The sequence below is a fragment of the Megascapheus bottae genome, chromosome 8 (genome assembly GCF_031878675.1).
Source record: "Megascapheus bottae isolate mThoBot1 chromosome 8, mThoBot2.hap1, whole genome shotgun sequence".
NCBI lineage: Eukaryota > Metazoa > Chordata > Mammalia > Rodentia > Geomyidae > Megascapheus > Megascapheus bottae.
The window spans coordinates 20,172,487-20,197,196 of NC_143516.1; the positions used below are offsets into that span (position 1 = coordinate 20,172,487).

Genomic DNA, 24,710 nt, shown 5'->3' on the forward strand with positions numbered 1-24,710 from the left:
GAGTTTGGCCTAGTGGTTGTTAAAGTGCTTGCCTAGCATTCACAAAGACCCGGGTTCGATTCCTTGGTACCACATACATACAAAAAACCCAGAAGCGGTACTGAGGCTCAAGTGGTAGAGCTCTAGCCTTGAGAAAGTCCAAGGACAGTGCTCAGGCCCTGAGCTCAAGCCCAGGACTGGCAAAAAAAAAAAAAATCTACAGCAGTTCACAGGAGAATTTTATTTTCAATGGAGCCAGACCTATTGTTCGTGAAAGAGAAGAAGCCATCTCAATTGTGTTGCTATTAACTTATTTGGGTGGCAGGCAGGCTGGGAATGACATTATGCAGGGAGCCAACAAAACTTCTGCATGGAGGGAGAATTTCAGAGGAAACGTGGCCAATGAGGACCACATTATTCCACAAACACTTTGTAGATCAGAAAAGAAAGACAAATGCCCGAGGATGGGCCTGTCCAGTATGTCCAGCCTTACCTGTGTGTTGTTAAGTGCTCATTCAATTGCTGGACATGGCTCACTGATGGGCTCAGCCCTGACTTGCAGGGCTGCTGAGGAGTTGAGGTGAGTGGCAGGGGTTTATGGGGAAGTATTCTATAGACTCCCTTCTGCAGCCACTTTGCTGGGCTTCTGTGGCTCACACTGTCACCTTACCCTCACAATCCCAGCTCAGTGTGCATCTGTGACATTCTGTTTAGTGGATGTTGACCCTTCTAAATACACTGCAGACAATCTAGAGAGGAAAACAGGGAATTTGGAACTTGCCCAGACTGTTTATAATCAAATCTGGAAAAGAAGGAAAGCAAAAAAAACAATGTCTACAGTAGTATAAGAACACATTTGCATTTTACATGTATATATTTCTGCCTGGAAATGCTTGGCATCTGAGTATCAGATGTTTTGTGATTTTGGAATATTTTCATATCCATGAGATGGTAAGTTTCTTAATACAGCCTGAAGGTAAGGTAATTCTATATAGTATTTGAATGTGTCTATTTGTCACATGAGATCCAGGTGTAAATTTGTCTATTTTGTGGAATTTGCTTATTTTATAGTTGTGATGATGGTGCTCAAAAAATTTCAGATTTAGAAGGTTTTATATATATATATATATTTTTTTTTTGGTGGGTCATGGGGCTTGACCTCTGGGCCTGAGCACGGTCCTTGAGTCCTTCAGCCCAAGGCTACCCTTTAACTACAGCCTCACTTCCCCCTTTCTAGTGATTAATTGGAGATAAGAGTCTCATGATCTTTAGTGCTGGGGCTGGCTTTGAACCCAGATCCTCTGATCTCAGTCCCCAGAGTAGCTAGGATTACAGGTGTGAGCTGCCGCACCCAGCTTTTGTACTTTTTTTTTTTTTTTGCCAGTTGTGGAGCTTGGGTGATGTCCTTGAGTTTTTCTCTATTGGTATTTTTTTTTTTTTACTTTTTAAAATATTTTCTTTTTTTTATTGTAATTAGTAAAAGGGTTACATGATATTTGCCAGATAGAAGGTGCATTAATTCACATACATTGATACCCTTTCACATGTCTTGGTACCCATTTCCCTCCCCCCAACACCCCCCACCCGTCTTGGTTTTCCCCCCTTTCCTATCAAATTTCAAATAACCAAATACAAATAAATTCAATATATCAGATAACAAAGTGAGATACTATAACAATATGAGATAACCAAGGGACAGCAAAGGAGGTATTTTGAACTTAGGCAAGTGATTTACCACTTCAACCACACCTCCAATTCAGAGTTGGTCAACTTTTCCAATTTGAGATGCTTACCCTGTGAGCACATAATTATTGCTTATGAAGAGATGAATGCCATTCCTGAACACAGACACAGAGTGGTGAAGTACTTGGACCGAAAAAGAGAGATGAGATTTAGAGGGATTATCATGAAGAATAGGGATCCTGACTTGGCTCTTGTACATCTCTGTGACTCTAGTATGGTGTAAATCTCTGGGCGAGGTGGGGAAAGTCTCAGTTTTCTTACATAAAAAATACAGTGGTTTTACCAGATGATTCAAAGACTAAGTTTTAATTTCCTACTGAATCCTGTGCATGTGGTGTGTGTGTGTGTGTGTGTGTGTGTGTGTGTGTGTGTGTGTGTGTGTGTGTGACAGTATGGGACTTGAACTCAGGGCCTGGGAGCTGTCCCTTAGCATTATTTGGCCAAGGCTCACACTTTACCACTCCTCTTTACCTTTTTTGGTGATTTAATTTGAGGTTAGAGTTTCACAGCCTTTTCTGCCTGGGCTGTCTTTGAGCTACAATTCTCAGACTCAGCCTCTTAAATAGGATCACGGTTTGAGTCACTGGTGCTCAGCATTGAATTATTTTAAAAAGTTCTGAAAGTTTTGTTTTCATGCTATTGGAATCTTTTTGTTTCCTGATGTTCTTTGCTCTAAACATTGCCTGGCTAAATGACTGACTTTCCATTCCTAACCATTTTCTGTGCTAAATTTTACCTTTGTATCTATGCGATCATTAATTCCTTCACCAAAAATGGAACTTTCTCACATTTTATTGATAATCTCTTTAAAGACATGGCTGTAAGTGGACATTCCAAAATAAAATCTCCCTTGGTTACTCTAGAAAGGACCAGTTAATGTCTTAATGGAATGGAATACAGTATTTGGTTTGTTGATAAATACGTGCTTTTGTGTCACTACTTTATAAGCTGCATGGAAAATTGTATTCTTGGTACACATTTTTTCATCTACTTTGTTGCTCCTAGCTTTGAAAGAATTGCTTGCTTGAAAAACAGCTGTTTCAACTGGCTGCTGGTAGCTCATGCCTGTAATCCTGGCTATCCAGGAGGCTGGCATTTAAGGATAATGATTCAAAGCTAGCCCGGGCAGAAAAATCTATCTTATCTTCAGTTAAGCATCAGAAACCAGAAGCTGTGCTGTGGTTCAAGTGGTAGAGTGTAAGCCTTGAGCACTAAAGCCCAGTGACAATGCTCAGGCCCTGTGTTCAAGCCTCAGGACACACACACACACACACACACACACACACACACACACACACACACACACGCAACTGGCATCTCTAAACAGGAAGAAATACAACCTGGAAAAGTAAGAGAAAGTCTGCTCTTAGGTTATGAGGCACAGATTTAGACTTGTGCTTTGAATTTGAGGAAGAGGAGCATGTCTGGAATGTCAGCATGGAATGAATGGAAGAATCAAAACCAGAAATCTTTTGGAGGGTTTGGCATGGATCAGGTACCTGTCTACCAAGTACAAGGCCTTGAGTTCAAACTCTAGCACTGCCAAAAATATTAAAGTCTATTAATCATCTGAACAGAATCTATCAAATGCTGAAGGATTTTGGTTGACAAATTATATAGCATTTCTTATAGTTTTGTGTAAATTACTGTATAATGCAGGAAAAACAGTTTGTGGACTAAAGGTAACAAAATTGGTCATCTCAAAAATCTCAACACCTACTAAAAATAATCACTAAACACAAAACACAGTTATAAAGTTAATCTGCATCTTTACTCCATACTAATTTTTTTTTTTAAAAATCCAACCACTGTTGTTAGAATGAACTTTGTATAGTGGGACATTTATCTTCTCACTTCCCACTAAATTCTCTCCTTGTCTAGAGTATGAATATGTCTCTCAGAAATGTAGGTGAGACCCTTGGCTGTTGCTCTTTAGTGTGGTTTTCTAATCTCAACTCTAGCCCTTAACCATATGCTGCAGTTTATTATACCTCAGCATTTATTGCTTTTAGTAAGTTACTTTTTTCTCCTTTAATGTTTCCCAAATGGTTATATTTGCAGAAATGTGATTTACTTTGGCCAATGTCTCAAAATAATCACTGTATTTTTGATCCTTTACTACCAATGGGACAGTCTAAATTGATTATGTGTTGGCAGTTGTCACAGACTTTATACGGGTAATTCTCTTTCTCTCTTTTTTCTTTCTCTCTCTACCATCAATATTATTGCCTTCCATTCATTCATATATATCTATCCATTCATCCATTCATCTATGACCCATCTTGGGTTTATACATTTTTATTTTCTGAGGAACTAAAAATAATATCTAGCATATGATAGCCACTAAATAAACTTAGTTGAATAGACACTCTTGATCCTTCCTCCGGCCACAGAAAGTATGTCATTTTTGTAAATCATTTGCCATTCTTCTTTTTTGTCATTGAATTGCTTATATATCTCTCTCTTCTAACAGAGCATAGCTTTCCTTCTTTCATCTTCCTTTTTAGGATGATAGCATGATGCTATATACTGCATGAACACTTAGGTAGGTAATTATCCATAACAATTATCTAACTTAGATAGCTATTAGTCTTGATTATTTGGTTATCTCAACTGAATAATTGAGTTGTTTTAGAAGGGAAACAAGATTTATATTTTAATTTCTTTTCTGCATATTGTGTATAAATAACCTATAAATTTAGTTCTAAATTTTTGAAATGTCTAGGTTAGAAATAAATATGTACTTGTTTAATGACCATCTACAGTATAAGAATATTTGCATAAAATATTAAAAATATTTTCTATTCTGACTTAGAGGCTTTTAAACATTTTTAACACAAAATTTAAGTCCAAATTTGCTTATTCACATTCTCCAATAATTGTCAACAAATCATGTAAATATATCTATTATAAATAGGATTTGCTTAGCACATACAAATCTGGTGAACTAACCATTTCCTAATTTTATTATCAATAAAAGTCTTTTTCTGGGGCTGACTTAGAAAATGCCATGTGGATATGTGTTCAGGGGAGATGACAGGTCATTCTACAACTTGAATGAGTTACAGAGAAGAAGTAGATCTCTCTCTCATATCAGCCATTTTGGAAAAGGAAAGAATTATTTCTGTTTCAGTGCTAGAATAACATAGGGATCCTTGCTACAATTCTGTCCTATCAGTTTTTTCTATCTTAGGAGCTGGGGACAGAAAGGAGAAAAGCTCTCAGAAATATCCAGTTAGCACATTCAAGGAATGAAAATGTGTCAGACCTGATAGAGTAAATTGAACTATATAATAATAATCACAACTCCAATTAGTAACAGAAACAAAACCTCAGCTTTCAACGTGGAAACTGACCTGAAAGATAAGAAATACTTCCTATTTCACTACACTATTCAGTAGAACCCATCAATGTCAGAGTCCCGAGGTAGCTATTAGAAAGAATGAATACTTTTTGAAAAGGAGGGAGGGGAAGAGAGAGAAAGAGAGGAATGAGGAGGAAGAAAAGGAGGAGGTGGAGAAGAAGGAGGAAATCAAAGTTTAAACTATGAAGTCAGCCTGGCACTGGTGGCTCATGTCTGTAATCCTAGCTACTCTGGAGGCTGAGAGCTGAGGATCATGGTTCAAAGCCAGACTGGCATGAAAGTCTGTGAGTCTCTTATCTCCAATTAACCACCAGAAACTGGAAGTGGTGTTGTGGCTCAAGTGGTAGAGCACTAGCCTTGAGTTGAAGAGGTCAGAGTCAACACCCAGGCTCTGAGTTTAAGCCCCACAACTCACCAAAAAAAAAAAAACACACACAAAAATCCCAATGAAGTCAGTATGTACATAGTGATAAATATGTAACATAGAGTATGTAATACTTCAGTATGGGGCACACAATTGGTCAATAGAATATGCCTTGACAATAATGCCTGATGCTAGCTGTGCTCTAGTTATTTATTTTGTACCCTACTAGAGAATCCCCTGGGGAAGATTAGGAATGCATAGCAACAATTCCATTTTTCCCCAGTTTGTTTGTTTTATATGTATTTGCAGCAACACAGACTGTGTGTTTGTGGCTATTACTCTTATTAACCAGTCTTTGTAGGAGACAATGGGATTTTTTTTGTTCTTTTATTATGTAACACATTAAAGATCTCTCCTTTTTTTTTGTCGGTCTTGGGGCTTAAACTCTGGGCCTGGGAGCTGTCCCAGAGCTCTTCAGCTCAAGGCTACCACCCTACCCTTGGAGCCACAGTGCCACTTCTGGTTTTCTGGTGGTTAATTGGAGATAAGAGTCTCATGGTCTTTCATCGCTGGGCTGGCTTTGAACCACAATCCTCAGATCTCAGCCTCCTGAGTAGGTAGGATTACAGGCATGAGCCACTGCATGTTAAAGATCTCTTTAACATGTTCAGAGGTTGGTCTGTGGGTAGAGTTCCAGATGGAGAATTCCTTCTCCTAGGAAGAAAAGAATTAGGCACGCGAGGAGAGCATGTTCAAGAGGGCGAGGCATAGAGTCTATTATACCATGGAACTATGGGAAGAGATTGGAAGGCTGAGCCAATGGTAGATAAATGTGTTTGTTTATGCTTCTCCTCAGGCTGGCACCTTGAAGGTGAGTGGAGGAAATATTTAGGTAGGTAGATATGTGGGATCTTGAGGCATACATTCACCTACATAGCATCTTGGAGAAAAGTAGTTATTCAAAAGAAATAATTTAACTGGAAGAGATCAGACACAATGTTAAGAAAATTTAACTTTTTCTTATTGTCCATGAGGTTGAGCTCAACAGCAAGATTTGATTAGTTGAGAAAGGAAAGCAGAGTATTTTATTACATAGTTCCATGTGACCATTGAAACCTCCAGCATAAATGTTTTGAACAGCAGTTGTTTCTTCATTTATGCATGTGATTTATATTATACATTTTCTTTGTTTCTCTCCCATTTTGGTGGTATTGGGCAGGTGCTCTACCACTTGGGCCACGTCACAGCCCCACCTATTACACTTGAATCCAGGTCTCCTTAGTGCCTTCTTGGCATTCTATGTCTGATTTTTTTGGCCCATTTCTTTTCCTTCTCTTTCTAAATCACATCCTTCAGTGAATGTGACTTACTTGTTTGAATGAGTTACTGTTAGAGACCCTGCAGGTGAATGTGTGTTTGGGTTTCTAAAGTGCCCCTTATTATGTACAGAGATTTATGTGAGAAGCTTGGGACCATTCTTAAAGATTTAGAGAATGAGGCCTGAAAGGAAATCTTGTCCTTTGGCATGAATTGCAGAAGCTGAGAAACATCTAAGGATCTAACTAGCAAGATTGTAACTATTGCATTCTATGTGTTTTGTAATCTATGGCTATATAATTTTCATCTTGTGTCTTACCTAAAGATTTATTATACTCATCCATAATTGAAATTCTCATCTTGATTTTATTTTATAGTTCTTTATCTCTTGTATCTTTCTGTTTCTATTACTGAGATGGAGCAAATTGCCACTCAATCTCTCTTGAATTTGTTCTATTTTTCCTCTCTAGTGTTTTTGCTTTTCTTTGGTAAGATGGGACTCTTGAACTCAGACCATCTGCAACTAACCTCTGCTTCGCCCTGCTCAATCATGGTTTCTACCCGAACACAAGGCTGATTTTAAGTTCTCTCTTGTTACTGTCATGGATATTCAATCTACTGACTCTATAACACCCTCAGCACTTGTGTGAGAACCAGTGGAACAAAGAAATCCTCAGAATAAGGACTTGGTTTATAATGTATAAAATGTGCACTATATGTCATGTTCACTTTTTTTTCCGGTCATGAACCTTGAATTCTGAGCCTGGGCACTGTCCCTGAGTGCTTCAGCTCAAGGCTACCGCCCTATCCCTGGAGCCACAGCCCCACTTCCCATTTTCTAGTGATTAATTGGAGATAAGAGTCTCATGTTCTTTAGTGCCCAGGTTGGCTTTGAACCACGATCCTCAAATCTCAGCCTTCTGAGTAGCTAGGCGTGAAGCCACCATGCCTGGCTGCCATGCTCACTTCTTAGATGAGAAAGACTTGGAAGGAAGGGGTGTCAAATAATTTTGTAATTTGAGGAAATTTAAGAAAAGTCCAAAGAGCTAAAACTCATCTTTTAGGGTAACCTCTTAGCATTTTAAAGATGTCAATTCTAAAGAGAAACTTATGGAAAGAAAGTTGGAGAGAAAAACAGAGATCCAGAAAGACAGAAAAGAATGAAGGAAGAGTGGTGAAAGGGAGGGAAGGGAAGGGAAGAAGAGAAGGAAAGATAAAATTTACTATATCCATCGAAATTATGAGATCGGACTGGAGTTTTGCTTATTATTTCAGTTGTGACAAATATACTATGTATTATAAATATGCTAATAGCTAAAGAAAAATGAGTAGTCAAGAGAATGCTTTGAGTTGTTTCTGTGACTTTAAAAAGTAAATTGGCCCTTTAATAATAAAGTTGGTAATGCTTTTCCTTCAGGAATTTGACTGATGCAGAAGGCAGGGTTTTACTATTCACATACACCAGATTTGATGTAGTAAAAAGAGAAAGGAAGGGATTAAGAAAAGCAAGGAATAAAACACAAGATAAAGGAAGGAATAAAGAAACTACTTCCAAATAAACTGCAGAGAAGGTGCATATAGCATCCTCTATTTGGCTTTATTCCCTCACGGCTCATTTTTAGGGCACACTGAACATCTATCTCCCGTATGCTATTTTTGAGTTATGTTGAGGAGTAGATAGACTTATTATCCATAAAAGACATAGTGTTGGGTTCTTAGTTTAGGTAAAGTACTCTAAAATGCATAAACAGAGCAATTATTTTAGAAGTGTAGAAATGCATGCATAATTTGAAAGGCATGTACTTTTTCTTTTAGAGCAAAACTTTAGTTTTATCAGTAAATGACAGCTTCTCTATAAGAAAGAATTGTCTCATATTAGTTTTGAGTTCTGAAATTCACTTGTATATTCTTTTATTTTAAAAAGCGATAATGACTAATTCAGATCTTCTGCTAAAATATATGTTTAAAAATGATTCTGTTAAAAGGAAGAACTAGAATTTATATTTCTTGAATAAGCTGTCCCAAGGAAAAAAATCATTCATGTACTCAATGGCAGGCTTGTGATTTTATTCCTGTAGATAATTTCCCTTATTTTTAAAATCACATATGAAAATGTACCTAGTGAATGACATGTAGAATGAAAAGAACACAAAGAGTATTCTACTGACTTGCAAAGAAGAGGGAGCTGAGGAGAGGAGGAAGAAAATGTACACTAATGAGAGCAAAATAAAGTGGTTTGCTTACAAAATAAATACAGAAAAGGATTGGGAACCTATAAGAGAGGAACAAAACACAGCATTGTCACCCTGGCCACCCAGCTCTGCCATCCACTCCTCCTGCAGAGACTCCCAAATCCTCAGATGCTAAATCCCTTCTGGAAAATGGCTCTGCATCCTTATTTCATTTCTGGAATACATGCAATTCTTCATCCAATGTAAATGCTATGTAGTTATGCAGTTATATTAATTCTTAGGGAATAATGTCAGGAATTTTTTTCTTGCTATGTACAGATATTAGACATTCTTATTTTCTATTCAAAATTCAGAACCCAGGTATAGAGGTCCAAGTCTATTTTTCTTTAGTGATCTCAAGAAGGCTTCTTAAAGGGACTGTCATTCGAGAATAATCTTGAGGACTTTGGAGAAATGTAGAACATGGAGGAAAGTTGTTTTAAGCATTTTAGAATGCTCATCTAGTTTGGGTAGAATATGAGTGTTCAGAGCACCATAATGATAAAATTGGCAAGGGGAAGGGCTTTGAAAGCAGGGTGAGGGAATTCGGCTTTTCCTTGCAGATACTGAAAAATTATTGGAGGATTTTGAAAGGATTGAGAAAACTCTGTTTTGTTTTTAAAATTTCAGCATTGTTCTGTTTTGTTTTTAAAATTTCAGCATTGTTGGCATACTCTAATTGCAGAATGGAGAGAAGAGGGATAGGGATAGAAAAGCACTGGAATTGGAGGTTACAGATGAAACAACTTGAGGCTTGACCAAGAATCTCATAACTGAATAGGGAGGAGAGAGAAGGTATTGAAACGAACACAAACACTCAGAATTGTGATATCCTTACCATTTACTGAGTATATAGTAGCATTTAAGCTCCTTCTAGACTGTTTTGGGGTATTATATCCTTAATGTTTACAGTAAACTTATGTAAAAATACTATTATTATTACCTTTTTTGTAAAAGAGAATCCAAGGCACCAACAGAGTAACTTGACTATGAACAAATAAATCAGGTTAAAAACCTTAAAAATCTCAGTGGTGCAAATGTAGTCTGGCTCTCTGAGTCTTGCTATGGAATTGGGACATGAGAAGAGCATCTTAAAACTGTCTTTCATTCACGAACAAAATCCAGTGAAGAAAAGTTTAGGGTTAAGGTGAGATGATGTGTTCCAGTTTTTTTTTTAAATTTAATTTTGCAGTTCCATTTAGAGGATGAATTAACTCATCAGTAATTATTATCCAGTATAGTGAAAGACTTGTCTATGAGCAGTAGTTTTAAAAACACATATTAGGAACAAATATCAGATTATCTGATGTTGAGACTACTTGAGTCTTTTCTCAAGGCAATTTGCTTTACTTTGAATGAGATCATTAAACACTGATGAATATTTGAAGTGTATATGAATTTTTACAAGTGTTTTTCAGTCACACTGGCTCAACAGTCAATATTTTGAGTGGACAGAGAAGTTTAAATGAACAAGTGCTTATTTTCATACTGAAGCTGTGGACTAAACTTGGATTCACAAATTCACAATTATTTTATACTCCTGAAACCCTTGATTCATAGACTCTTTGAGTCTGCATTGCATAGTACAACCTGTGCTGTACATTAGGCACAAATCTATTTTCCCTGAGTGTAATATCAGTGTTCAGTCTTCAAACATTTTAAATTCATATGTTTGGTACTTGGAAACATTTAAAAGTTGTATTTTATATGCCAATTTGAACTATAGACTCCTGGAGGATTTTTGGAGGTTTTTCTTGTCTGACACTGTTTGATATTGGGGGATGCAAAGCAAATTTCTGACCTTTTTTCCTCCTTGAAGCATAGGATAAGCTGCAGTGACTACAGGGAAATAAGTTATGATTTATCTTTTCTTAAGAGAGAGCTGTGTACCCTTATATTTTCCTGGAACCAGAAGCTACTGAAATGCAAATAAGCTTAATAAATAAATAAGATATAATGTAAAATTTAGACCAGAGGCACCAGAAAGGAAAGCAAATTCCAAAGCTGCAGAGTTTGCAGTCATTCGGTTGAATTTCAAAATCAGATTATTTATTCAAGGAAGAAAAAAATCCTGCTTGGGGATGTCTAGCCTCAAAATGATTGTTGACTAGAATCATTATTAGAGTAATACTTGTACTTATGGCCTGTGAGGAGCCACCTGTTCCGTCTCAGCCTTTTTCCTTCTCCTCTCCCCCACCTTGGTTCATGAGCTCATCACTGTGCTGTAAGTTACTTCCTGTCCATCAAGAGGAAGACTATCAGCTGGATTTTCCCAGCCCTTAAACCTTGGGTCTAAAACGAAGTAGAAAATGAGTAGAAAAATGCTCCCCTGCAAGGTTCAATCCTTTGACTTTGTCAGGTTTGCACTATGCATTCTCATGTTTGCCCATCAACCTGCAATGAAGGAAGCTGTGCCCTACTTTAAATGCAAATCTGAATGACCTTGCACCTGCCTTGATTTGTGACCCCAAGTAGGACTAGGGAGGGCCTCTGGTTCAGACAGTTTCAGTGTGAACCCCTTCTTTAGTCCCTCTGGTTCACTTTATTTCTAAAATACAGAGTTTGAGTTATTTGAAATTCTTTTGCATCAAAAGAGAAGAAAAAAACCCACAAGTTTTGGTATAGTTAAATCAATATGCTGATTGACATTCTCACCTCATATATGCCAACAATGTCCAGAACCCCCTTGTAAGGCTAAACAGAGCCTTGACGAATGCCCAGTTTCAGGGGTCCCAATACGTGAAAATGACCAGTCTTCTTTCCCTCCTTCCCTCCTCTGTCAAGTGATACAACAGTCACCCCACAGTCTCCAGTGAATGCTAATCTTAAGATGGTGTGGGAAGGCCTCTGTCCTTCATCTGATTGTCTTGTACCTGCTGCTTAGCTGTCTCCAGATGAATTCTCTCCTTCCCCTTTGCCTTCCATTACTTATTATTCAGTGCATTTCATTTTAAAGTCTCTCATAAATACATATTTACATGTTTATTTCTCCATAAATTCTTTTTTTCTCTTTCCCTTTATCACCTTAAGAAAACCCTCAAAATATTTTTCTATTTCACTTGTGAAGAACAAAGTTCCAATGTCCAATGTTGTCTAAGAAACAAGAGCAAAATAATCATGCCCTTCATGGGGGGTAAATAGAAGAAAAATATAAGGTTATGTTAAATAGGAAGAATCAGCAATAATGCTCTCTAGGTGCCTATAAAGCATCTATTGGTTCTATTCAGATTTTCTGTAATTTCATGGCTTCTAAACATTAAAACTTATTCAGTCCAAATATACACAGAATTTATGACATGTCATTTTTTGTTATAAGCATAGCCCAAATGTTGTGTGCTATAAATGCAACATATTAGGGACCTGTTTAGTAAAAACAGCAAAGTGCAGGGGAAATGTGATTATTGAAGAAGATGGGCTCAGGGACAGTTGAATTGGATTTTACAGTTTAATAGAGCATTTTCAGTTGGTTGAGCCAAAGAGAAATACTCTAAGTGCAAGGCAATGTTTGGAAATAGGCAACAGTTAATGCCTGGTAAGTTGTTTCATCAAAATGTAGCATTTTCTAAGGGGACCTAGGTAAAGGTGAGATGCAAGGGAGTGGAAAGAGAGAGAGGAAAAAAGATGGAGAGAGAGAAAAAGAGAGAGAGAGGGAGGGAGGAGATATTTTCCATGTAGCCCCTTTATTTTGAAGTAATTTCTACCATATGCCCCCATACATAATGGAAAACAGGAGAAACATCACTTTCAGAAATAGACAAATGCTAGATTTTTTGGAAATATTCTATAGATGTTCCTGAGACCTCACTGTCATGCTTGAGTGGTAAAAGTGGCACAGCTGAAGAGCACTTCTACTTCCAGGACACCACGAGTGAGGACCAAGGGACAATTTGGAAAGTGAAGCATTTCATATCCAGGGTCCATCATGGAGCCAAGCCCTCTACATGAGGTTTCATGTTCATACCTGAAAGTTGACTCCCTCACCTCTGAGAATGGGAAGGAGTTAGATGATAGTAATCTATGCTAATATGTGGTATTAATAGTACATGAAGTAAAGAATAATAATGTCAAATCCCCACAGATATGACAATATCTGTTGTTTTTATCCAAGGATGCCATAGGAAATGAGAGTTTTAACCATTTAATTTCATGAAACAAACTAGGCATGTTAACAGTTGAAATGTCAGAGTGCCATTTTCCTCCCAGGTGGTTTTCTCCATTTTTCTTGCCCTATTCACAAGAAGTATGCAAAGGCTTTCACATTGTCTCATATCTTCTGACCAAGACCCATTTCTGCAGGTTTCCATCTCACAGATTTGACATAAACCCCAACCTGACTGGTTTCCTTCTCATTTCTAAGTTCTCAAGTCCTCATTGTTGACTAGAGACCAGCATTTATTTCTTCCTTTCATGTCTTTTCTTTGTCCAGAACATGACTTTTGAAATAGTACTTGCATAGATATTTTAGGCAACTTAACTTTAAAAAAGTTTCTGTCATAAGTTACTGAATTTTTTTTAATAGTTCAGTCTCGGTCTTTCTGTCTGTCCTTTCTATCTATTGCATCCCTCATCTTCAATGATGTCCCGAAATGCACAAGCATACACTCTTATCTTTCTCAAGTGAACCCACTGCTTTCCAAATGTTTACCAACATTGTCTCCAAAGGAAGAGAGCACCCTGCAGTCAGTTAAGGCACTTGAGGTTTAAAGAGCCTGCCGGGGTCTTTTATAGAGATCCCAGACTTCTCACTACCCTGCACCCACTGTTAGAATCAGAGCAAATTTTTCCCCCAACGGTCCCCCACACAGCACATTCTTATAACATGACAGAGCCCCTATGACTCATCATTTCCACATTTGCGGGTGATCTGCTTTTCCCCCCACATCAACTGGGGTGTGAGCACTTCTCAAAGGGGAAACCGAGGCAAGAAAGTTTACCAACTTTACTAAGACATAAGAAGCATGCAGATAAAACTGAGGTGTGGGAACATTAGCCATGCTGTAGTTGTGTAGTTAACAATTACAAGATATATTTGATCTGAAATACCATTTTGGAAAGGGGAGAGGGAGAAAGCAACTCTAAGAGAACCTTCTATTGGAAACATATCTCTAACTTGTTGACAAGAAATGTCAGAGTCAGGATGAGCATTAAGAAGCATCATCCAATTTCACCCTCTCCTCTTGGGGACTGGAACTCAGGAAATTTGACTTCTCTAAGCTTGGACAAGACTTGCTGCACACTGAGCCCAGAAATCAGGTTTTTCAATTTCCACGGCAATGCCCCTCCTACCGTATCACTCTTGATTTTAACATGCACTTCTAACCCGCAGCAAACGTTTGTAAGCCCCAACCCTTGCACTCTCTCTTTGTGACACTTAGTTTCCTTTTCCCCTCTTGATGACTTAACGTTCTGCAAGGTAGGGATCCAAAGTGATCAGAAGTCACCCCTGAACCTTCCACCGTGCACAGTCCATTTACCTGCAAAGCTCTGAAGAGCATCTTCGTTTTCCAGAATGCCTCTCTGTTTGGTTGCCTGTAGTTCAGTTTTGGATTTCCAAACCAGCTTTACCATTCTGATCATCTCTGGCAAGTCCCAGGGCAGCGGCCCCTGCTGGCACCCCGGCTGGCTGCAGAGGGAGGGGGGCAGCACACCTTCTGGGGCCGGCCACCTCCTGCCTAGCTCTGCGGAGTGGAAATACCGCTCTAGCACAGGCATTCTGCCCTGTTCCCCAGAAAAGGAGGTAGGGCTGCCGCTGCCTCTGTCGCTGCCGCTGCTGCTGCTGTGGCTCTGGCCGCTGCCACCAGACGGGAAATTCTTTCTGGGCAGGGGTAGGCAAACCCTTGTGAAATCCTCTCCAGACAGACAGGCTTCCTCCAGCCTAGCATAGCCCCCCTGGCTCTCCAGAACCTGCACTGGCTAGGAGACCCGAGAGCAATGTTCTTCCTAAGGTTTCTCACTGGTGAGGAACTGTTGCTGTACTCCTTCCTTAGAGATAGAATGCTTTTTTTTTTTTTCCTCCCTTTCTCTCTCAGGCACTGAGTTCACAGCACTTAATTAATCCCAGGCTACAGCTGGAACGACAGCAAGGGGAAAAGACAAGCCACTGAGATTTTAGCATTTGCTTTTTCCCTCCTCTTCCTCTTGATTTGTTTGTTTTCAGTTGGCTTTTGGTGCTTGTCAGAGTTTGTCAGGTGGCTGAGCTCTGAAGGGCTTCAGGCAGAGAAGCCAGGCTCCTTTTCTACCACTCTTTCTGCGGGGTCCCCCACAGGTCAGTTATGTGGAGATGTCAAGAAAAGTCACTGCTTGTGGTGCACAAGCCTAGAAGCCTTTTTGGACTGAAATTCTGCAAGCCCCAAGCCGTTCCCAGGAAAAGAAAATTAAGAACCAGCCTGCAGCAGCTTCAGTAGGGAAAGCCTGGTGGAGAAGGCACCTTGCCCAGTCACCATATCCAGACTGGGATGGGGTTGGTTTGATCCTCAGGACCCAGTTCAAACATTCTCGCTCCTTCTCCACTCTCTTCCCACTTTCCCTCATTCGGTTCTCAGCAAACTAACGAAGTTTTGGCCTATTAGTCAAATCCCTTTGTAACCTCAGCTGCCCCTGAGCTGGAAGGGAAATAACACTGAATCACATTCCAAAGCTAACTTGAAAGAAGTGGATTAGGGAAGTGTCAAGGTCCCTGTGCATATGTGCCTTGGGTTTGTGTATTCTGGATACTTGGCTAGGAAGGGTCAAAAGCTTGGTTTCATAGAAAAGTCATCATTTTAAAGCATATTCCTAAGGGGGTATAAATGGTAGTGCAAAGACAGGAAAAAAGTGGAAGATTCATTTTCCAGAGAGAGAGAGAGAGAGAGAGAGAGAGAGAGAGAGAGAGAGAGAGAGAGAGAGAGAGAGAGAGAGAGAGAGAGAGAGAGAGAGAGATCATTGTGAACTTAATATCTGGGCCACTGAGTACTGTGTCCTCGTCTGAGAGTGGCAAATCCGGGACAGGCATGGGTCAGTCTCTGGCTTCCTGGGGCTCTGAGATGAAGGCACTAACCCCGGAAATCAGAAGCAACACATCAACAAGAGATGCCCCCTGAGGCTTACGTGAAAGGCCCTGGACATCCATGAAAGTGGGTGGTATTATGCTTGGTACTTTTGCCAACAAATTGGGTTTGTAGGGACGAGTTGAACTTGGGCATTCACATGGATAGCCCCTGTTTTCTCTGAGGACATTGTAACAAGTCCCGTCGTGGTTCTTTCTTTACATCTCTGCCTTGCACAGGGCTTTGTTTTGTTCCGCACTTTATTTTGTCGATGTACAATCTGTTGCTCCTGTTCTACATTCCTTTCAGGCCTGGTTGATCACACAATCATTTGATGTTTCTTTAGGGAAGCATGGAGGAGATTTGGGAGAAAGGAGAGAAAAACCTGTCGAGTGTGTTTCCTTTTCATTGCTCTCATTTCATTATTTTTAAAACATTGAAAGCAGGAAAGCCTAAAACAGTCTTATTATTATTTCCCTCCACCCATCATGAATAAGCTTGGTTTTCTACACTGAATGAAGTGAATTTTCTTTTTCTTTTTTCTTCTGGTTGGGAAAGTACACTAGCAAAACGATTTTTCTTTCCTAATAAGTGCAAAAAGACTAAAGCCCTTTGAGGTTACAAAACAATTATGACACACATTTGAAGATACTACTTTTTTTTTTTTAAGATACTTCTTTCTGTAAGCTTTTAAAATGACAATGTGGAGCAACGAATTCTTGTAACTAGTAGCTAATCATATAACTCAATGAAAGAGGAATCTGTGATTTGCTTTATCAGGAGGTTATGCCTTCCTTTATTTCCCTCTTGATGAGGGTTAAAGGGATTTCTGCATTGACACATTCCTCCCTGAGGTCTGACAGCCTTTCAAATCCTTATCTTATCTTACCATCATATGAGAGGTATCAAGACTGTCTAGAATGGAGATGATTCTATTTAGTAATCACATGCAAGCTGCTGCATCCTATCACCATGTTTCCTGAATCATGTCTTAAACTCACTCCTCAGTCACAAACTTCCTTGACAAAACAACTGAAGAGTTCCCTAAGTGTTCGACTATTTTTATTTTTGTTCAGTTATTTTGCAATAGTACTTAGCACCAGGATATCCTGACCCTTGGAACAAAGGGGTGAAGAACAAAGAAAACAACTATATGATATAATATATCGCACGTATGAATGTATTAAGAATTGCACATTTCTTCAGTATTGATTTTAAAAATAATTCCAAGGGTATAAATTTCAACTGTATCCACTACACTGTTTTACATATTTCCTTATAAAAATATTCTAGTTCAAAATGTTGGGTCATTGAACTTGACTACTTCCTATGGGATAGGAGCTAGGGCCAAGCAAACACTATTTCAAGTTTTCATTTCTAAGGAGGGACCCACTTTAGAAGGCTTGAAAGGTGAAAATGTTTGCATAATTTAAAAGTTTTTTCCCAATATGGGATTATCTTCATCCCAGAGTAGAAGTGCAAAAATACCACAAGAAAGGTCGTTCTCATGGTATTTCTGGCTCGCATAGAAACAGGAAGTACAGGAAATCTTGCGAGAAAGCTTGGCTCAGAAGATTTTTGGCTCAATTGTAGGCTTAGGAGACTGAGATGGACTACTGAGATGTTAGTATTTACTGGACAAAAAAAAATCTCTCTACCACACTATGTATCTGAAAGACAGTTTTTACTATATTTTGTAATTGGCTTCTCACAGGCATGATCTTCTTGGTCTTTTGTTAGAAGAGAAGGTCTATAAAGCTCTGATTTTTCCTTTCACTTGATGTTTATCTTGTACTGTTTGCTCTGCAGTCAGAAGTCTGTATTAGTAGGCATGGGACAAAAAGGTAGGGAAGGTTTCTACTCAGGATCATGAAGCGAAGTCTCATTCATCTGAAGTGTAAGAGTTCTAAAAAATGTTAATATCACGAAATAATGTGCAGCTGTTAAGATAAGCTTTCAAAAATAAGCAAGTTTTTTGTTTAGGCATCATGAGTCAATCTAACATCCCATGAAGGGAAACAGAGTTCTCTTCTTCAGTGAAAGAAAATGTAATGAATGTTTGTAAAGTCAAAATAGCTCATTCTAATGGAAACTTAGATGAGATATAATTTTAAAAATAAAATCTTAATCAGAAATATTTATATCCCTTTTAGAGAAGGTACTTTTACAGTACAAACTTTGAAACCTGTATTTTTACCTCTTTTGAGTCTATCTGAAGAATCTTAAAATGTTATCTAAATGAAAATCTCACTCTGATTATTTTGGAAGAATGCTTACATACTCATTGATTCTCCTCCTCCGCCTCCTCCTCGTCCTCCTCCTTCTTCCTCTTCCTCCTCCTCTTCTTTTTCTTCCTCCCTCTCCCTCCCTCCCTTTCTCTCTCTCTCTCTCTGTCTCTCTCTCAATAGTATAGACTATTGAGGGAGTATAGTTATTTTGTTCTGGACTTTCCATCAATTCAGTTCTGATATAAATGTATAAACATATGCTTTCTCTCCTCTCTTTTCTCTTTCTCTCCCTTCCTTCCTCCCTTCCCTCTTTCACACACACACACACACACACACACACACACACACACACACGACCACCCTAGTTTCTTGAGAAATTCAAATGCAATCTAAAATGAGGAGGGAAGGAAAAACAGGTCTTTCAACTTTGTTTAATATCATCTAAGTAGAAGAAGCTCAAACAATTTACAGTGTCCTTCAGGAGAAATAGAAATGTAATAGCTTTAGCCTTAGTTAATCTCAAGGAAGAATGCCAGCAAGTAGGAGAAAGGATTTGGTTTACAGACTGACCATACAAGGCAGTGCACTCTTCCATTGTCACATGGGGAATGGTGAAAGAAGGTAGGGCAAGATGAGGAAAGACAAGGAGGGGAGACATATGGGTTGACCTGATAGTCATAATGTCATTTCACAACAGATGTCTAAACTATACCCAATCCATCTCTAACTCACTCTGAAAATATGCATTAACTTCCCTGGGAGAACAAGAGCATAAGAGAGAATTTCCTGTGTCAGCCCTTCTGCATGTCCTGCTGGGTTCCACTGCCTAAATCTGGGTTTGTTGCTGTTGCTATGATGATGATGATGATGATGATGATGATGAGTAGTAATAGTAGTAGTTGTAGTTAGCAGTAGTGGCAGCAGCAGCAGTAGTAATTATAGTTATAGTAGTAATTAGTAATTTATATATCTGAAGGGAAAAACCAGGATGCAACTAGCATCAGATCTCTATTCTGGCTTTTGCATATCTTACCAAATGCTAAATTTAATCTCTGAGAAATTTTCCAGCAGCAGGTGAATCCAGTATCACAAGTATTGAGATCAAAGTGGCAAGAGGACTTATTTCCCTCCTCTGGTTCCCCTCTACTGGTGGTGAACATGGATGGATTCCCATTCTCCATAACTGAACATCTGATGTCACTGTATTGACATTGCCTCTGACTGCAGCCTTTGTAGGGTTTTCTGATGGGGAAGGATCTAAAGTGGTAGTGGAGAACACATCTCACAGCTGAGTTATCTGTTTGTTTTTAAACAAATAACTGTTTAAACAGATAACTGTTGGCTTTGGATTTATAAAAACCAGGTTTCAGTCTGTTGTCACCATCAAGCTTTGCCTTAAACTTAATGCCTTATCTACAAATGGATATGAGAGAAATACACACTTTCTCCATCATGCTGGGATCATACAGGAACTAGGGTAAGACTAAAGCATGAACTCTTTTCTAAATGACAATGCACAATGAATTTAATATTATTAAGTTAAAATTATTCAGTGGTAGAAAAACATGGGAAGGGGTAGCTATGTTCAAGAAGTAATGTACCCACTCCCTGACGAACATAACTGTAACTCCTCCATATATTACCCAGACAATAAAATACAATAAAAATATTCTTCTAAGAAATCCAACAATTATCTAACAATTTATCTGGCAATTTATGTAAACACAAAGTTTGGCTACACTTTTAGTTTGAGGAATTGATTAGAAAGTGGAAAAACCAAACCCAACCAACCTTGACATGTCTCTTTGGAAGTTCCTGTATCCCATGAAAATGTAAAGCAGTGGAAGAACATGGAGGCAGAGGTAGCAGATGGAGGGATGTGCTAGTGACCCATGGGGGGTTAGTAAGAGATTTTTAATGATGGAAAGTAGATTAAGCAAAAACATTGGTGTGTGAATGGGCAGATAAAGGACAGTGTGTGAACATAGAAATGGCACAATAGGATAACAATTCTTTGCAAGTGTATTTTGGAGGTACAGAAACCTAGGACTCATGTCTACTGTGAAGATTGCGAGATGGTTTCCTTAGTACTGAAGTTACACTGTACTCATTTCTCTTGATGGGGAATCAAGTTTCCATCCACAATAACTAATGGTTTTGTTTGATGTTTGTGAGCTATACAGCTTTGTGACATATGCTCTGGTAGTGAGCATGAGCATGTGTCTTCAGGCTGCCTTCTGGTTGCATTTTCCTAGACACACTTATAAGAGCCTCACTCTTTTTATTTTTTGGTCTGGCTTCCTTCTTCTTCAAAGATTTTTAGAATTTCAGATGGTCTTAACTAATCTCTATTTAATGCATTAGTTTTCTCCTCCTCCTGCTTCATCTTCTCTCTGAGACAGGGTCTTACTACATAGCCCAGGCTGGCCTTGAACTCATAATCATCAGTGTCATTGCCTCCAAAAATTGTGGAGATTACAAACATGTGCTACCATGCCCAGATTAAGAGGGTTTTTTTTGTCTTTTTTTAAAGAAGTGCAGTATATTAAACCAAATATACTACCTAAAAGTGGTACAATCCATGTATTTTTGACATTTTTGTTTCAGTGAAGATATTGTGCATGATTTCTAAAAGCTCTTAAGAATTAGATGGGGCTCAGATGACCCCAAGGAAGGTAGATGGGAGATTATTCTAAGAGAACTGCTAGAAAATGCCAGGATGGAGGCTTCTTAGTATAATAAAGATAAATGAGCTCCCTAATAAGGTATAGATTCAAAACAATACTACAAAAGGAAAGAAAAATAAGGAATAAAGCCTTCTGACACTCTTTATGGAGTTCAAAGTCAGTTTGGAAGGAAAAAGTTTCAACTGCCCTATGTGTATGGCATATAATCTTTTTAAGATTATACCCTTTTTAAGGGTTCTTCATTATTTCCTCCTCTCTCTTTCACCTATTACTTGTTGGCAGTTAGGAATTACATATTACAGCAAAAAGTATCCCTGAGTGATACATGTGAGTATGTACATGAAAAACCAGAGTGATCCATTAAAATGTAGATTGTGATTTGGTAGGTCTGCTTAGGGATCTGAGACTGTATTTCTAGCAAGTTCGCTGAGGACCACACTCAGTGGCACACTCAGTGACCACACTCAGTGGCAAGACTGCAGCTCTCACTCATGACGGCTATTTCCTGTCCATTTTTGTATCAGGAGTTCATAAAATAAATTGCAGCAAGTGTTTCATTCTTTACAGGTATGCCAATTAGGACGCATGAAAATAATCATGCAGTCTGAGGTCACGTACTCCCTAGGGAAATGAGCTACCGGAATTTCTGGGAAAGAACAAAGGTTATGTTCAGGGATTTTCATGACATTAAATTTACAGTGCTTGGCTTTTCAATTGGGTGTCATTCATTTCTTTTCCCCTACAGGTTAACTTTAAAGACAAGGTCAACTATTAAGTCGTTCTGATGAACATACATGATAGATTCAAAATGAAATTTCTAGCCAAATGCTATTTAAAAAATGTCACTTTTCATTAGGTATCCAAAAAAACTTCAGCCAATGTTTGCCATTCTACCTGTGCCAGTGACTCATGCCCACAAACCTAGCTACTCAGGTGGATGAGATCTGAGGATCATTGTTCAAAGCCAGTCCAGCAGAAACATTCATGAGACCCTTAACTCCAATTAACAAGCAAAACGCTGATGGAAGAGCAATGAGTCAAGTGATAGAGCCCTAGCCTTAAGTAAAACATTTAAGAGGAAGTAAGTACCCAGGCCCTGAGTTCAAGCCCCAGTACAAAGCACAATAAAAAATAAAATGTGCCACCTCTTCTTCTTTCTTGACATTTACTTGTTCTCTGATTATTCTACTTAGAATAATTAGACTATAGGAAAGGCATTTCCTTCACTGGGGATAGTTTCATCGAGACCAATTCCTTCATTTAAGTTTTTAAAGTTTTCTACAAAGTGGACTTCGAAATGCAGTCTGGTCATCTTTCCCACTGTAATATTCTAGGCATGAATGAATGGTGAGCAGATGATTCCACAAAGAAATAACGATGGAAAAAACGAAAAGAGGCATTCATGGCATTATAGCCAGTGGCCAACCATGCTGCTGACTCAGACAAATGTACCGCAGTGCCATCTCTCATTTTTGTCTTAGCAACACACACACACACACACACACACACACACACACACACACACACGTACGGTAAGTCAAATAAACTCTACCACATGCTGCTCATTTTAACAGGTACCATGCAGTCCCAGACACAGTATTTATGAGAAAGTGATGCCAGAAGCTTGAGGCATGTGAAATCAGCTGGAAGACATGGGTAACAAAGAGCATGAGGATACAATCCCCACCACATTTATATGATTAAAAATTTGTACAGTTAACTAAACAAGAACGCTTAGGATAAATGAAAGCATCTGGTGGTAATTGGAAACCGTTTGCTGTTTATTTTCTTCCCCATTATCTATCTAGCTTCTTTCTAAGTCTAAATGCTCCACTATGGCTATGTATACCTGTATTTCCTGTCATTCAGGGGAAATAAGGGATAAAAAGCTGGAAGACACCATGTAGACAATTAATATATAGCATGCCTATTCGTTTAGAGGATCTTAGAAGTTATCCTCTTAAATGGCAGAAGAATAGAGGGTAAGAATAAAGGGAACATGCTTATTATATACTGTATTCAATAAGGTCTACATAATTCTGTGCAGGGCTTCCCACCAACTCCTCTATTTCCTCCTCTATTATTGCTGTGGCAATAATAGTATAGAATCACATCCAAAGAAAGAAAGCAGGAAGGCCTCTACCACATTAGAACATCAGACAGCAAATCAAGAGACTCTAAGAGTTTTTCTTTTTTGTAATTTTTTCCTATTCCCCATTCAAAACTAATGATAATTTGTTTCTCCCATCCTGAAGATTACCTAAAATGCTTGTGTATCTTTTTGTCTGTAGGATATACTAATTGGTTTTGTTCCACTCTTATTTGGATGTCTACTCTTTGTCCTCTATGGTTCAGCTCCTTGAATCCATTCTGTGGTCCGCCCACTGAAATGCAAGTTAAGGTATACCTGTCTGTTAAAAAATGTTCATTTCCCTCTTATGTTTATGCTTCTCAATGAGCACCACAAAATTGGGCCTTTATTTATTTATTCGTTTACCATTTTTGAAGATAGGGTTTATTACATTGTTCAGGAGCTCTCTGTCTTGCAATCTTCTTGCCCCCACTTTCCAAGTATCAGAGATTACAGATACATCCCACCGTATCAGACTTAAAAAATAGACTTTAGACTTTAAACCAATGTCTTTTAATGTTGTTGGTATTTTTTGAAGAGGCAGTTCATTGAACTCCTACGGTGTTCCTTAAGTTTCTTACTAACATTAAAAACTCAATCAAGCCCCATTTATCTTTAAACATTGTGCTATGGATTTGACATATGTTATAATCAGGTCATTTTCAGATACATAATATATGAAAAATGATGCCAACTATTTACATTAATTTGACACAAGGAGAATACAAAAATGGTTCAAATGCCTTTATGGGACATTCAATGCTTTTAAAAAATAGGCTCCCACTCACCTTATTTTATAACTCAGCCACATGTACAGTGCATGCACAAAAATGTTAAGCAAATTGGTTTTCTCCCTCCCTACCATCTTCTCTCTCTTCTTCCAGATCTGTCTGTCTATCCATTTGTCTCTGTCTCTTTCCTTTTGAACCAGAGTTTCATTGCATATCCCAAGTTAGCTTCTCGATCCTTTTGACTCAGGCTCCTGAATGCTGGGATTCTAGGCAGTGCTCCATGCCTGGCTCACTTCAGCACTTTCTCGAGGAAGGTTATAGTAAAAGTGACTATATTCTTTATGAAAAGTTACTTTGGCTAAACTGGACTATCACTGTGATGTTCCCTTCTGTGTACTGGAACAACTTGTTGGGGTTAGCGGTAGATCACCAGAGCAGATTTAATATTAGGTAAATAAAATTGCAGTGGTGATTCTGTTGTCTCTGACTGTAAGCTTCTGAAACACCAAAGAATGATCATGTGGAATTGGTCCACTGAATCCACAGATTTACCCAAGATATTGAACAGATATTTTCCTTTTGGAGCCAGTGAGCAAGGCTACTTACCATACCACAGTGCCAGCTGCATCTGTTTTCTAAACAGCTTGACCAGAAATGGAAAGAAAAAGAGCCTTAAATGCTTCCAAGTGTTAAAGAAATAACTTGGGTCATTTTTTTTGCACGGACAAAAGTACATGTGGCCAATTTCGATCTGGCCCCAGCTGATGTCTGACCGGGGATATAGATGGAGGGATGAAGCTGGGGACAGGCACATGTCCAGTGCACAAGAAATCCCCTTTCTGCCTCAGAGACTTTCTTTGGCCTTACTATCCTATGGAAAATCTACTCTCATATATATTTGTATCAGAAC

The 24,710-nt window shown here is 38.6% G+C and overlaps 1 protein-coding gene across 5 annotated transcripts in view; it reads right to left on the minus strand.

Moving 5' to 3' along the window:
* Positions 1 to 24,710, minus strand: part of Pde7b (phosphodiesterase 7B) — a 294,549-nt gene that overhangs the window by 118,801 nt on the left and 151,038 nt on the right. Inside the window, exon 1 of one of the 5 annotated variants that reach the window (XM_090338076.1) lies at positions 14,473 to 14,725. The exons of 3 other annotated variants lie outside the window; for them this stretch is intronic. In XM_090338076.1, the coding sequence (XP_090194202.1) occupies positions 14,473 to 14,710 (238 nt within the window). In that variant the 5' untranslated portion in view covers positions 14,711 to 14,725. Of the gene's footprint in view, positions 1 to 14,472; positions 14,726 to 24,710 lie in introns of those variants that run through there. One more of the 5 variants, XM_090338075.1, reaches the window with a different exon arrangement.